Here is a 15,809-nt window from a genome sequence, read left to right as displayed (position 1 = left end):
TTCTTTTCTTAATTTCTTTAGAGAAATTAAAACTGTATGAAGCAATCATTGTAGCACTGCACTTCTGGGTTAATAAAAATATAAATGTAACATGTGAAAATAATAACACAAAATTTGAGAAGAAATTGAGCTGTATTGGATCAAAGTCGGTATATTTTACTAGAATTAAGTCAATGCTGTCCTAATGTAGACTGTGATAAGATAAACTGTATATTTTAACCCCTAGATCAACCATTAAGAAAATGTTTTTTTAGAAGGTAGTTTAAAAATAAAAGAGGAATTAAAATGGCATCCTACAAATATGTTTAACATAAAAAAAGAGAGAAACTGATACAAAAAATCTAAGACATAAAGAAAACAAACAGCACAATGAAAGACGTAAATCCAGCCATATCAATAATTACACTAAATGTGAGTGGAATAAACAGATCAAAAGGCGGAATTTATCAGACTGGATAAAAAAGCAAGGTCCAACTATATTCTGTCTACAAGGGCCACACTTTAGATTTCAAGATAAAAATAGGTTGGAGATAAAAGGAGAGAAAAAGATACACCATATGAACAGTTAACCACAAAACAGGTGGAGTATCTATAGCAATATCAGACAGAATAGACTCTAAGACAAGAAAGATTGCTAAAGTCAAAACAAGGAAATTTTATGATGATAAAAGGGACAATTCACCTGGGAGATTTAACAATCAGAAATGTATATGCACTGAACAAAAGAGTCTCCACAATGCTAAAACAATAATGACAGAATTGAAAGGAGAACTAAATAATTCAACAATTATAGTTGAAAATTTCAATATTCCTCTTTCAATAGCTCATAGAAAAACCAGACAGAAAATCAGTAGGATATAGAAGACTTGAATAAACCATTAAAATGGCATTTATAAAATACAGCATATAAATAACATTAGCAGAACATACATTCTTTTCAAGCACACATAGAAATTCTCTATATTAACCATATGCTAAGCAGTAAAACACATCTCAAATTAATTTGAAAGGTTTAAAAATTCATTCAAAATATCATCTCTGATCATAGCACAATCAAATTAGGAATCAACAGAGAGAAATTTTGGAAATCCCAATATTTGGATTTAGGTCACAAAGAAATCCCAAGGGAAATTAGAAAATATTTTGGTGGGGAGGTATAGCTTAAGTGGTAGAGGACATGCTTAGTATGCACGAGGTCCCGGGTTCAATTCCCAGTACCTCCTCTAAAAAATAATAAATAAATAAATAAATAAACAAATAAACACACAACAAACAAACTTAACTATCTACCCCAACCAAAAAAATATTTTGAACTGAATGGAAAAAAGCCTATGAGAAATCAACATTTATGGAATACAGATAAGGCATAACTTAGAGGGAAAGTCATCACTTTAAACACTGTATTAAAAAAAAAGTCTCAAATTAATAATTTAAGCTTTCATCTTAAGAAACTCAGAAAGAGGAGCAAATTAAACCAAAAACCAAAGAGATCACAGCAGAATTCAATGAAATGGAAAATAAAAACAGAGAAAATGAATGCAACCATTAGTCTTACTAATAAAACTTTAGCTAGACTGACAAAAATTAAGACAATACAAAACAAAATAGAAAGAAACTAATTACCAAAATCAGGAATGAAAAGATGATAACACCCTAAAGAATGCTAAAGATGCTAAAGAAATCTGAAGAATTATGAGAGAATACTATAAACAACTTTATGCAAACTATGTAAGATAACTGAGATGACATGGACAAATTCATAGAAAGACACAAATTACCAAAACTAACTCAAGAAAAAACAGAAAATCTGAAAAGATCCATAAACAAATAAAAATATTAATTTATTAATTTAAATTTTTCCCACAAAGAAAAAAGGGTCAGATGGCTTCACTGGGGAATTCTTTGAAACATTCAAAGATATAATACCAACCCTACACAAACTTTTTCAGAATATAGAGGAAGATGCAATACTTCCCAACTTATTCCATGAGGCTTGATGCCAAACTAGTCAAAGACCAAAATAAAATTACAGATCAGTATTTAATACAATGCAAACATCTTTACCAAAATATTAACAAACCTAATCTAGCAGTATATAAAAAGGATTATACACCAGGGCCATGCAGGATTTATCCTAGGAAGGAAAGGTTGGTTCAACATTGAAAATCAACTAATGAAATACACCACATTAATAGAATAAAAAACTACCTAAACATCTCAATATATGGAGCAGAAGCATTCAACAGAATCCAATACCTGTGATAAAAACCTCTCCACAAACTAGGCCTAGAGCAGAACTTCCTCAAGCTAGTAAAGGGCATGCGGGTGTGGGGGTGAGTTGGGGAGGGGGACCCTACGTAGTTTACATCATATATAATACTGAAAAATGGTAAGTTTTTCCTAAGAATGGGAATAAGGCAAGGATGTCTGCACTCACCAATAGTATGCAACTAGACGTTCTAGTAGTGCAATGAGGTGAGAACTAAGATACTGAAGGCATACAGACTGATAAGAAGTAAAACCGTCTTTCTGCAGATGACATAATGCTATACGTAGAAAATTCTAAAGAAACTAGAAAGAAACTACTAGAATTCATAAATAAATTTATCAACACCACAGGATATAATAATATATATATAAAATTTTAATATACTAGGTACAAACAATCCAAAAATGAAATTAAAAGAACAGCTCCATTCACAATGCTAGTAACAGACATAAAATACTTAGGAATCCATTTTAACAAGACTTATTCACTAAAAAAAAGAAAACATTACACAGAAATTAAGGAACATCTAAATAAATGGAGTGCTGTTTCATTTTCATAGACTGCAAGACTCAATATTGTTAAGAGAGGATTCTCCACAACTTGATCTACAGATTCAATGAAATCTCTCTGAAAATCGCAGTGGGCTTTTCTCTAGACGCAGACAGGCTAACACTGAAATCTACACGGAACATAAAGGACCCAGAAGAGCCGGAACAATTCTGAAAAGAGCAAAGTTGCAGGACCTAGACCACTTGGTTTCAGAACTTTTTTTTAAAGTTATAGTAACCAAGCCAGTGTGGTCTTGGCACAGGATAGACATGTATAGACCACTGGGACAAAACTTAGAATTCAGAAGTGAACTCTTATATTTATGGCCAACTGATTTTTTGACAAAGGTGCCAAAATGATTAATGGAAAAAGAAAAGTCTTCAACAAATGGTTCAGTAAAAGCTGGATATCCATATGAATAAAAAAAGAACCCCATTCCATACCTCATACCATATATAAAACAACTCAAAAGAACAAATTTCGAGATAAAAGTACAAAATAAAAATCCTCATTACTTTGGGTTAGATAAAAATTTCTTAAGATTTGGCACAAAAGTACAATCTATAAAGGAAAAAATGATAAATTTGATTTCATTAAGATGACAAACTTTTGCTCTTCAAGGACATCATTTAAGAAGATAAGTCACAGATGGGGAGAAACATTTGCAAATTTATTTGGTAAAGAACTTGTGTTCAGAATATATAAAGAACTTTTAAGACCTGATAATAATAAGAAAGAAAATACCCTCAATTTTGAAAGTGGGCAACAGATTTGAAAATATATTTCTCCAAAGTAGATACATTAATGGTCTATAAGAACATGAAAATATGCTCAACATCATCAATCATTAGGTAAATACAAACTGAAACCACAATTAACTACCAATTCACACACACCAGAATGGCTAAAACCAATAAAGATGAATGATACCAAGTATTAACAAGAATGTGAAGAAACTATAACCCTCCTACATTGTTGAAGGGAATGTAAAGCCACTTAGGAAAACAATTTGGAAATTTCTTAAAAAGATAAATATAAACTTACCATATGACCCAGCAGTTCTAACCCTAGATATCAACTCAAGAAAAATGAAAGCGTATGTCCATCCAGTCTTGCATGCAAATAGTTACTGCAACATTACCCAAATAAGCCAAAAACTGGGAACAATCTTAATATTCATCAATTGCTAAATGGATAAACAAAATGTTACATTCATACAAAATAGTATAATTCAGCAATAAAAATGAACCAACTACTGATATGTTCTATAACATGGTTGAACCTCAAAAACATCATTCTAAGTTCAAGAAGCCAGAAACAATAGATTATATATTATATAATTGCATTTACATAAAACATCCAGAAAAGGAAAACAGACCAGTGTTTGTCTGAGGGTGAGCTGAAAGTGGGGACCGATTAAAAAAGGGAACAAAAGGATGATGCAAATGTTCTAAAACTGAATTGTGGTGATGGCCACGTAACTCTACAAGTTTATTAATAAACACTGACTTATACACTTATAATGAGTGAGTTTTATGGTATGTAAATTACAGTTTGATTTTTTAAAAAGTTGTCAAGTGCTTATCTACCTAAGTAGAGGCAATCTGAAGCAGAACTTTTGCTGTGGGAAGAATCACTTCAGTGGACAACTTAATTATGTAAATTCAATGCTAGTAGGCATCCATTACCTTGGGGAAAATGATCTAACAAAACCGTTTGGACCTTGGTAAAGGCTGTTCCTTCTCAATACCCTATGGTAAAGAGATCTAACTAAAGGGAAGGAAGTAAGTAGATCTACATTAAAAATAAAACAGGAATTGAAAGGGTGGGATCAAAACCCAGACGCCATTCTTTCTAAGGTTCAGAATTACCCGTACTTCTTTCATCAACTGTAGTGACAGTATTTGTGGCCCATGAGTAGGAAGGAACCCTAAACAACTTTTATTAAAGAAGAAAGGAGAATCTGGTGATGTAGGCTCACATTAGAGGGTCTGTAGGTCAAATTCAAGTGCCCACAGAGGACAGGCAGGTAAAACAACAGAAGCAGTGAAACAGTGAATGCTAGAGCAAATCAGACTGTAAATCCTGACTAAAGAGAACAGTTATTCAGGGCTGCCCATCTGTTCTCATATGAGAATAAGAGGCCACAGAAATCAATTTTTCAAACGGTTCAAGAATATGAAAGTCTAGATATTAATATGAAATATCTTTTTTTAAAAATCATTGTATTTTATATTTATATATAAAATAATGGTATTGCATTCAATTATTTAAAAATATCATGAGGACTAAACAAAACATGCCTGTGAACTACATCTAGGTCACAGATAACCAGTTTTCTATCCCTGGAAAGATGTTCAAGAAAGGAAGGCCAATTTTAGTACAGTGTGGGGATGGGTTGAAAGCACCTTTTCACACGTTCAACCTGGCATGAAGCCAGGATGACTAAGCATAAAGGATAAATTAAGGAAACTAAATCTGTGATATAAGCCTTGAATGAGTATAACACTGAAAAGGGTGGATCGTCCTCTCGTTAAGAATCAGGCCTCTACAAGTCTCAGTGCCATCACATCAAGACCAAGGATATGTCAGATTCTGGGGGACCAGTTTAAACCATGAAACTATGTAGCAGCGGCAAAGTCAATAGCAGGCAAAAATGAGATTACTAGCTTATGTACTAATAAAAATGCCCATCTCTTTAACCAAACTTTGGAAAGAATAGCCTCTCTGGAATGAGTAAACTTCCAGAAGTTTAGCAATACTTGAAGTGGCCTGGAAGAGGATGCCAAGAAAAGAGCCACTTAGAAGCCCTGCTAATTTGAATAGATGGGTACAATTGATTAATTTGAATATTTCAAATATGAGGCCTAATTTGTATCCCAAGTGGGCTACACTTGTCAGAGTTAAAAGCAGCCATTGTTTTAGGGCTTGCAAGGACTATTCACTCCCTCAGAAAATGCATCATTCTTCCAGTTTTAACTTATTAGCTCTTTGTGAATGACATCTTACTTTCAAAGTTCTCTGACCAGCCTGTTAGTCTTCTAGGTGTTCACAGTATGCACTAAGTTTCTGCAGCTCACAGAAAACCTCAGACACAAATCTTTGTTATAGGATGCAGAGACCTGTTCTTCTCACATACACAAAGAAAGACTTCACAGGATCGTGATTAAGAGCATGGGCTTTGGAGCCAGGCTGGCTGGGTTCAAATCTCTTATCCATCAGTTATGTTACCTTGAAGAGATTACCTCAGCGTGTTTCAGTCTCTTCATCTGTAAGATATGACTAATAACAGTACCTATCTTATTGGGGACTTTTTAAAGGATTACATAAACTGATGTAAGCATCATGCTTAGAACAATGCATGACAGATAGTAAATAAGTGTTTCATATGATAATGTACACGGCAGTATTTCACCCAGGAAATGTGGGAGTGAAGTGGTACGAGTCACTGCTATATTGTGCAGTCAGAATTACAGGATGTACTTCATAATATGACTGAATCTCCAAGCCAAGCAGGTTATACGATGATGATTACCAAAGATAACGCTCTATTCATAGGGTGGGGGGGGCTGTAGCTCAAGTGGTAGAGTGCATGCTTAGCATGCATGAGGTCCTAGGTTCAATCCCCAGTACCTCCTCCAAAATAAATAAACCTGATCACCAAAGATAATGCTCTATTCAGCAACCAAAAATGTCTCTCAGGCCATTTGCTACTAATAATTGACCCATTTTGAAAAGTGGAAAAATTTTGATAAACACCAATAATAAAGAAGAAAACAAAGCATGCTTGGTGTACCAGAAAATTATACCGAGGAATTTAAACATGTCTTCTCTGAATACTGAAACAAGTATATCTGGGATGCAATTAATTTAATACAAAAGCCTTAAAATGGTTATAACAGTTTTTAAAATTTGTCCTATAAAATATAAAAATAATGATATGCACAAAGATTTAGGTATAGCATTTATCATAGCATTTTTTATATAATAGTAAAGATTTAAAACCAATCTGGATAGCTAGTGATTGTTTCAATAAATTGTGGTGCATCTTTAAGACTGAATACAAAACACCCATCTTAAAAAATATTGTAGAAGAAATCTTTATGATAAGGAAAAATGTTATGAAACACTGTATTGAGAGATGCAAGTTTAAGAGCTGGTAGAAATCTGTATATCTATGCACAAAAGAGACTATATATAGAACAACATTAGTAGTGATTATCTTTTGGTGGGATTGCGTGTGATTTTTACTTTTTTCTTTGCTCTTTTCTATGATTTGCAAATGTTCTCCAATGAAGACATACTATTTGGTAATCAAATTAAAATGTTAATAGGGAAAAAGTCCTTCTCAAATTTTAATGTGCATATGAATCAGATGGGTGATCTTGTCAAAATGCGGATTCTGAATCAGTAGCTGTAGAAGGGGCCTGAGAGTCTTCCTTCTTAACAGGCTCCTGGGTGATGTTAACGCTGCTGAACTGGGACCAAACTTGAAGAGCAAGACACTAGCTAGAGTATGTACTTCATCTTCCTTCTTCTTTAACCAGTTAGTGTGGCTAGTCTTGCAAAACACAAGCAAGTACACACTTCTCATTATGTTATTGCACTTGATTAGTACTTGGCATTGTTAGATAGCCCATGGAAATATTTTCTAATTTCAAATCATTTAATACCCCAACTACTTAGTTTTACTATATAAAGTCCACTGATTACTCAAAATCTCACTAACATCCACGATAAAAATGCACAGGAGACATTGAAAAGTTCAGTGCTTCTGGAATGTGGTATTTACTAGGGTCAGATCAGCATTTTACTGCTTTTGCTTAATGGCCATAAGCCTTTAAAATAAATTCCAAAGATCACAGTAAAACAAATGAGAGAAGGCTTGTTAGTGTAAGACTGTAGTCATAGTCGTCGTTAATCTAGCAAACAACTTAACGTGTACTGAGAACTATGCTGGCAATACGCAAATAAACTGACAAATTCTATGCCTTTCTAGGAGTTCAAAGTTAAATAAGGGAGGTAGTTGTCTTGAGGGTTAATGTAATATAATCTTAATATTATAAAATAAAACATAATAAAGTGAGTATTAGATAATATGAGAACATAGGAAGAGATGATGAATTCTAAAAAGGATGAAGGACAGAGGAATAGAACACTTGGTGATTCAGTTACAGAGAGAGAATATTTGAGCAGAGTCTTAAAGTATGAGCAAATCTCACCGTTGGCAGAAGTAGGAAAAGGGAATTTCAGGTAGAAGAAACATCTTAAATAACCACTGTTGTTATGAAGGGAATCTACTTTCTGACTATTCATTGCCATGATAATGTAGTGATCAAAAGTGTTAGTTCTACATCGCTAATTATTAGAGAAATGCGAATCAAAACCACAATGAGGTATCACCTCACATCTGTCAGAATGCCTATCATCAAAAATCTACAAATAACAAATGTTGGAGAAGATCTGAAGAAAAGGAAACTTCTGTAAACTGGTAGACTGTTGGTGGGAATGTAAATTGGTGCAGCCACTATGGAAAACAGTATGGAGATTCCTTAAAAAAAAAAAAAAAACCATATGATCCAGCAATTCCACTCCTGAGTATATTTCCAGAAAAGACAAAAAACACTAATTCAAAAAGATACATGCACCTCTATTTTCATAGCAGCACTATTTACAATAGCCAAGGCATGGAAGCAACCCAAATGCCTAGCAACAGACAACTGGATTAAGCAGTGGTATATATGTATACTATATACATTAAGAAGATGTGGTATATATATTTACACACACGCACACACACAATATGACATAACACTCGGACATAAAAAAGAATGAAATACTGACATCTGTAGTAACGTGGATGGACCTAGAGAATATTATGCTTAGTGAAATAAGTCAGACAGAGAAAGACAAATAGTATATGACATCACTTATATGTGGAATTTAAAAAATAATACAATGAATATATATACAAAAACAGACTCTCACACAGAGAAAACAAACTTGCGGTTACCAAATGGGAGAGGGAAGGGGAAGGAGACAAATTAGGGGTATTACGAGATTAACATGTACAAACTACTACACATAAAAGAGATAAGCAACAAGGATTTATTGTACAGCACAGGGAATTATACTCATTATCTTATAATAACCTATAGTGGAATAGAATCTGCAAAATAACTGAATCACTACACTGTACACTTGAAACTAAAACAATATTGTGACTCAACTACACTTCAATTAAAAAAAAGAAGTCCTGAGAAAAAGTGTGAGTTCTGGTTAAGTGCCCAGCTCCAGTAGAAAATGTATAGTAGATATATGTATTTCCCTGAGTAGAATAAACAAGTTAACTTTTCCTTTATCATGCTAGTTAAAATTCTTTAGGCTCTTTTAGCAAAGGTTGCATTATATATTATTCTCCACTTAAAAAACTGCATTGGCTCCCCACTGCTTATTAGAATGTAGTCCAAAATTCTGAATATCTAATACAGTTTTCAGAGGTCTGATCCAGACTGCCTTTCCAGGCAACATCTTATCTTTTAAGTAAATCTTAAATGTTCATATATTCACATATCTGTGTATGTTATTTTCTTATAATAAAATAATCTTTTCCTCCTTCTCTGAGTCCCAGAATTCAATTCATTCAATATACTTGAAGGTCCCATCTTCTCTTCAGTGCTAATTTCTTCTTACACTAAGCTCCCACAGTAAACTACTTACATATTTTTAAGCAACCATTTTACTATGCCAGGAATATTATATTGTCTGTATGTTTGCTCTTCCTACTCTTGTTTTTGAGGGTAAGAACTAAACCTTACTATTTCCCAGAGTCTAGTTTATAGGCTATGATAATGTAAATCCTCAAAAAAGTTTGCCAAATGAATAAAAATTGATTACTACCAAGAAGCTTATGTATAGTTACAGATGGAAAAAGTAAATAAAAAGATAATGTGGAAGGTCTTTTAGCTTAGAAGTTACAATGATACAGATTTAGTGGACTAAGAAGTAAGTATTGATGTGAACTGCCTTAAAGACTGTATGAGCCTTTGAAAGGTAAAACTGACTAGACAGAGTAGGCTATTACAACCACTTGAACTCTGATTCTACCTGAAGAAGTCCATGTACAAAACTGCCCTTTTGTTCAATATAGTTTCAGGAATGTGGATTTTTATCCACAAGAGAAATAAGCTGTCAATTTATGGGAAAGGGGAATAGGTAAGTTGTTTGAAGTTATTCATCTATTCAGTCCTTAAAATGTTGTAATTAGACATTCATTAAATGTATAAAGTCCGAGATTTAAAATGTGCAAAACTTCCATCCAGTTCAGCATTGTATAACTCAACAAACCATATATGATCAAAGGAAGATTTAAAAGCTAACCATAATAAATTTGCTGGAACAGGAGCCCAATGAATGTCAATACTCCCATTCATTCTGAGAATAAAAAGCAGAATTCCATTTCCAAGTTTTTGTTTTGAACTTCATGTACTTACATGTGCATGGAATCAGCTGTTAAATATTTATGTTATCAAACAGGAATTCCTGTTACTTAATTTAGTAGTGAAAGATAAAACACATTTAAGGCACCTGGAAACCACTATGTGGCCTCTTTATTCTTTGTTCCTATATTTAATGTCACTGGAGAAGAAAGTAACTTGGGTTAAAGTTGCTATATTTCATACACGCTTAAATTGGTAATTAATCTTTACTAAATACTTCACAATCCAATTTTTATAAAATTACACGTAGTTTCTGTGCCTAGCTGATTTCTTAAATAGCACTTTTGGAATAAGGATATTCAGAGAGCTTATTATCAGGAGGTATTACATTCCTTTTTCTTATCAAACAAGTCATGCAAGTAAACTGCTTTAAGTAGCTTTGAAGAATGTGGTTTGTATGGAAACTTCAAATAGTCAAAACTCCTTCCATAACGCACATTATAAATGAGTAAAAATCTGTGTTTTCACAACAAAAATAAACCTTGGAATTCTGAAACAAAAGCATTCCTCTGTTTCTGTTGTATCACTGTTTTTCTCCCCTATATCAACACATTCCCTAGTAGGAAACTAGAACTCCATACTTACCATTCTTATCACTACATATATAAAACTATTGTCTATTTTGACATTTGGGGATATGAAAGAGAAAGTGGAAGAACTCTTGATTAATAACATTTCAGTTACTCATTAAATACTTCTTATATTATGCCTATTATTTGAAAGGCTACAGGGTTTGCACCTAATTTCACTGTGTACAATAATTCTATTTATTGTATCTTGTGACATCACAATAAAGAAAAATGTTAACAGCATCTTACCAGTCTGCTTTTTTCAAAAGAAATTATAGTTCATATTATCTTCAATTGCTAGATTTTAAAATGTGTCTCAGAAAACGTTATAAACCCCACACATTTTTTAAATGGTGAGTATAGTTCAAATATAACTTTAATTATTAAAAGCCCATGATATTCATTGATCCAAGATACATTTACAAAACACCTACATTTGTAGGAACAGGCATCAGTGAAACAAACTAATTCAGTACTGTCCTCATTCCTCATCAAATGTTTAATTAAAAGGTCTTTTAAATGCATAAAAATGATCCCAAAAGACCTTAAGAGACTGCGATTTAACCGAATAGAACAAATAGAATGAATAGCAAACTTTTATTGCATAGTAAATTTTAATAACGTACTACTGCTTCAATATTCAACAGTTCATTACGTTGAAGATATCTAAGATTTCTCATCCATCAACTTGCTATGTAGTAAGGATTAATTACAAAAAACCAAAACTTCTAAAGTGAAAAAAAGAGTTGCACAAATATATGTTCTTTACTTTTTCCCTAAAATAGCTTTAAGAAGGTCAAAAATTCTGATGCAATAAAAAAAATAATTCAAATTAGCTTCTGTGGAACTATGAAGTTACTATATAAACCAAGGAGTCAATTTTGTAAGCCATTCGTGGTTTTTTGGTTGCTTTTTTTAAACTGAGTTTCTTCCTTAACTGCTATGGAGTATATAAACAGAAAGGCAAAATCTAGTGCTATTTTGTGATCAAACACACTAAAAAGGGCAAGAGTACCAAGAGTAATTCTATTGTTCCTGTAATCAGACAGACAAAAATACCTTGGGGAAGGTACGGTCCAAGGTGAGATGTGGAATGGCGGTACCAGTATTGTTTACATGTGAAATTTATCTTTTAAAGGGCATGTCACAAAAAAATCATTACGTATCACCATTTTACCAAAGCAGTAAGTACAAACATTTTAACATGTCTGGAAAGAATGTGATGCATGTAAACAACTTCCCCCCATAATTGTAAGTAAGATAATTATAAAAGCTTCTGATATTTATAACATTACAAATATTTCACAAAGAATAATCATACTATGCTTTCATATTAGAAATCCTGCTTGCAAAACTGAAGTAACTTTGACACATACATTTAAAAATAAAAGATGGCAAACATGATAAAATTTAATTATAAATTCAAGAGTCCTTTTGCCCCTTTTTAATTTTAAGGCTTACAAATCTAAGACTTAATTTAAAAAAATAAGCTGACCATTTTTTCCTTAAATGTAGGCATTTCACTTTTACATAAGAACAAACAAAATAAAAATAAAGAAACAGTAACACATACTAGAGATGATGTAAGAATTTTATAGAAAAACTTCCCACTGATATTCAACTTAAATAATCATATTTAAAATAAAACAATGAACTACATGAGTCAGCTCAACTTGCAATCAAGTTTTGTGGATTTTTTCCCACTTCATCTCGCAAAATATCCTTGTGCAAATCATAAAAAGACAAAAAAACCACATAGTTCTGTGTTTGATTCTAAAACTCCAATTAGTATTTAAGCTTCTAGTTACAATGTATCATAAAAAAACTTACTTGATCTGTCCCATAAGGCAGTATGTTCAGAGAAATGAAGGCTGTCATTTTCCAGAGTTGTTTTCTGATCGTGTGCAGTACCTTTGGAGTGTCTATGAAATAATCGGCTAGCAAAACCTTCCAATTTCTGAAGAGCAGTTGTACCTGTATACTGGTTACAGGGTAGTTCTCTATAAGCTGCCATTCACGTGCATTTACACTTAACTTAAAGTAACTGAGAATATCTTCAGAAGGAGCTCAACAACTTCTAACACAGAAGCTAAGAGCTATGCATGTGTCAAACTTCCTGTTTGCAGGGTATTCTAACCACTACTGCTGTTCTGTTTCCTGTTAATATAAAACAGCACATTACTGAGCCTTTCTTAGCAAAACTCTATCTCAACTAGAGATGAAGATTTTAAAGACTTGTAATATCATCCTAAAAGGCTCTATGTTTAAGAGTTTTTTAATATTAATACACAGGTTAATGAGAGCATTAAATACAAAGCTTTATATATAGATAGTAGGCTGAAAACAATTTTTTAAAAAGGAAAACTAGTTAAACATGTATTACAACCCTATGCAAACAACTGAAGACCACACCACTCTCTAAATATAATATGTTAAAAAAGTTGTGTTTTTTTTTTCAGGAAATCAGCTTACATATAGATTTTATGCATCTTTATAAACTGTTAACTTTTCATTAAAAACTGGTTTGTAATGGATATTACAAAACACTTGGAAAAAATTTTACAACATAACTTTTAACTGAAAAAAACAAACTAGCACTTAAAGAACTCAAACTTGCTAACTCATTGACTTTAATACATACAGGAACTATAAAAACTTACTATGTCAGTACTGCTTATCAAACATACCTGCTGACAAGCACCTAGCTGCAGTATTTCTAAAACATTCTAAATATTGAAAAAAATGATTTAAAATTATATAAAATCAGCCACAGCAAGAAATTTCAATTGAGAGGGAAAAAATCCTTCTAGTTGACTGAGACATGTTAGTTTTTAAAGTTAACTCTGAGGACTACTGCTTACCTGATCCCTGATTTAGGGTTCTCAGTTAGAAACCACTCCTTCGGTTAAAAGTAAATTGTCCACTGGCACGAAAAAAGTAACCTGTGACATTTAACAATGATTCTGAGTACTTGCTTTCTGACGCTAATTAAAGGATTAGAAATTTGTGGGGTTCTCTTTGGAAGCTTTAAATAAGGGAAACAAGGAAGGAAGGAAGGAAGGAAGGAAGAAAGGAAGGAAGGAAGGAAGGAAGAATCTTTTAAAAAATCTATCTAAAAAAATCTTAGTCAAGATTTCCTGCCTACTGCTTAACAAACAGAATAAATAGAAACAGTGACAAATAAATAGGAATAATAACGTAATCAAATTAGGGCACAACACACACACACAGAGGAAACGTGGACTAATGATTTTGCCAAATAACAGCTCATTTGTGTAATTTTATTTTGTGTAATAAAATTAGTATCAATCTAAACAAATAGGCAACAGTACCTCCAAAACCAAACTTCTTGAATTTGTAGCTTTCTGATAAATGTGTGTATATAATATCAGACAATTTATTTATTAACATCTGACTTTATACAAAACAGACACTGAACAGGTGTCTTCAGTCTTTCATAAACATCTACAGAGTATGAACTGACTCTGTATGGGCCTAAGTGGATAAAATTCCTGAATTCTTTGACTTGCTTTCTTGGGAGAAATTCTATTCATCCTCAAGGTACACTAAAAATGTCACCTCTTCACTGAAGTTCCCCATAAACTTCCTAGAAAAATAAACTACTCTCTCCTGTTTCCAATGATCTTATAATTTTATGTTAAAATTTTTGTTTATAAATATATATCTCAAGTTTTGTTACTTGAATTCATAAATGCAATGCATGTATTACATACTCAATAAATATATGTCGAAGTACTCATTTTTAATAAATTAATGGTCTAAATAGAATCATCAAACACTTGAAAATGTTCTAATTTTATTTATGATAGGACCATATTTGTAAATTATCCAACAGTCACCCAATTGTTCATATACAGACACAACAGCAATAGAAGTAATGCTATTTAACTTCTTTTTCTCTATATTCAGTGAGTTACTAAATTTTATCTATTCTTTGAGTTTCATTTTTACTAGGGCAAATGTGAATTTCTAAAATAATTTGTTTTCCATGCTTCCAGCTACTCTTTTCAATCACTTATCTCTGACATATTAACCTCCCCAAAATATTACACTCATGGTAATCCTTTGCCAAAACTACAAACTAATCCTAATATTTCAGTCCCACAATATTCATTTTTAACATGTCTAGCCAGACTTATATTCAATGTTGCTTGAGTTCAGTACAGGTATTCCAGACTTCTAACTGGAACACTAAGATTAATTTATTTAAAGCAATGTATAAGCCTTATAACAAAATTACTATAGCCAAACAAGAAAATAAGAAAAAGGATGAGGAGGAAAAGGAAGGGGAGGAGAAAAGAGTAAGCTTCACTAGGCGAGTATCTAGAAAACACTACCTTTGAAATTTGTACATTTTTCTTCAATAAAACTGCTTTTTATTTGTTAAAAAGTCCTTATAGAAAGTAGAATCTTTAGTCCTCAGAGCAATGTTTCTATATATAGTAACATGACCAAGAAGCGGTTGCTATGGAAGTACTTAGGCAATTTGATTTTTATTAAAAAGAAGAACTCTACTGGCATCTACTGCTAGAAAGAAACAACTACAGCTTTAACGAAAAATGAATTCCTTCATAATTCAAATTAATCTTAAGAAATATATTACTTGTTATTCTTCTTGATATTTCAGAACTTGGATTTGTGCTAAGATGTCTAGCCATGTATCCAAAATTTGCTGTAATAACATGTCTTATATTCTATTAATAGCCAAAATAATGTATGATAAAACTAGAGAGTAATCAACTCTGAAGTTATATAAAGTCCTTATTATTCATTCTGCATTATTTTTAGAAATTATAAAATTTTTCAGAGTTGACCCACTTTTGATTTCCAGATCACAAAATACTGGTTTATTTCTTATGTTTAATAACAGTAATGATATTTTACACTTACAAAGTAACTTAC

The 15,809-nt window shown here is 32.3% G+C and overlaps 1 protein-coding gene across 2 annotated transcripts in view; it reads right to left on the bottom strand.

Moving 5' to 3' along the window:
- PRKACB (protein kinase cAMP-activated catalytic subunit beta) overlaps positions 1-15,809 on the bottom strand; it is a 116,922-nt gene that overhangs the window by 53,952 nt on the left and 47,161 nt on the right. Inside the window, exon 1 of one of the 2 annotated variants that reach the window (XM_006190181.3) lies at positions 12,717-12,995. The exons of the other annotated variant lie outside the window; for it this stretch is intronic. Coding sequence (XP_006190243.1) covers positions 12,717-12,900 — 184 coding nt within the window. The 5' untranslated portion in view covers positions 12,901-12,995. Of the gene's footprint in view, positions 1-12,716; positions 12,996-15,809 lie in introns of those variants that run through there. 2 annotated transcript variants of the gene reach the window in all.

Source organism: Camelus ferus, chromosome 13, assembly GCF_009834535.1.
Source record: "Camelus ferus isolate YT-003-E chromosome 13, BCGSAC_Cfer_1.0, whole genome shotgun sequence".
NCBI lineage: Eukaryota > Metazoa > Chordata > Mammalia > Artiodactyla > Camelidae > Camelus > Camelus ferus.
Note: the sequence above shows the minus strand (reverse complement) of the source record. Positions and strands in the feature narration are given on the sequence as shown.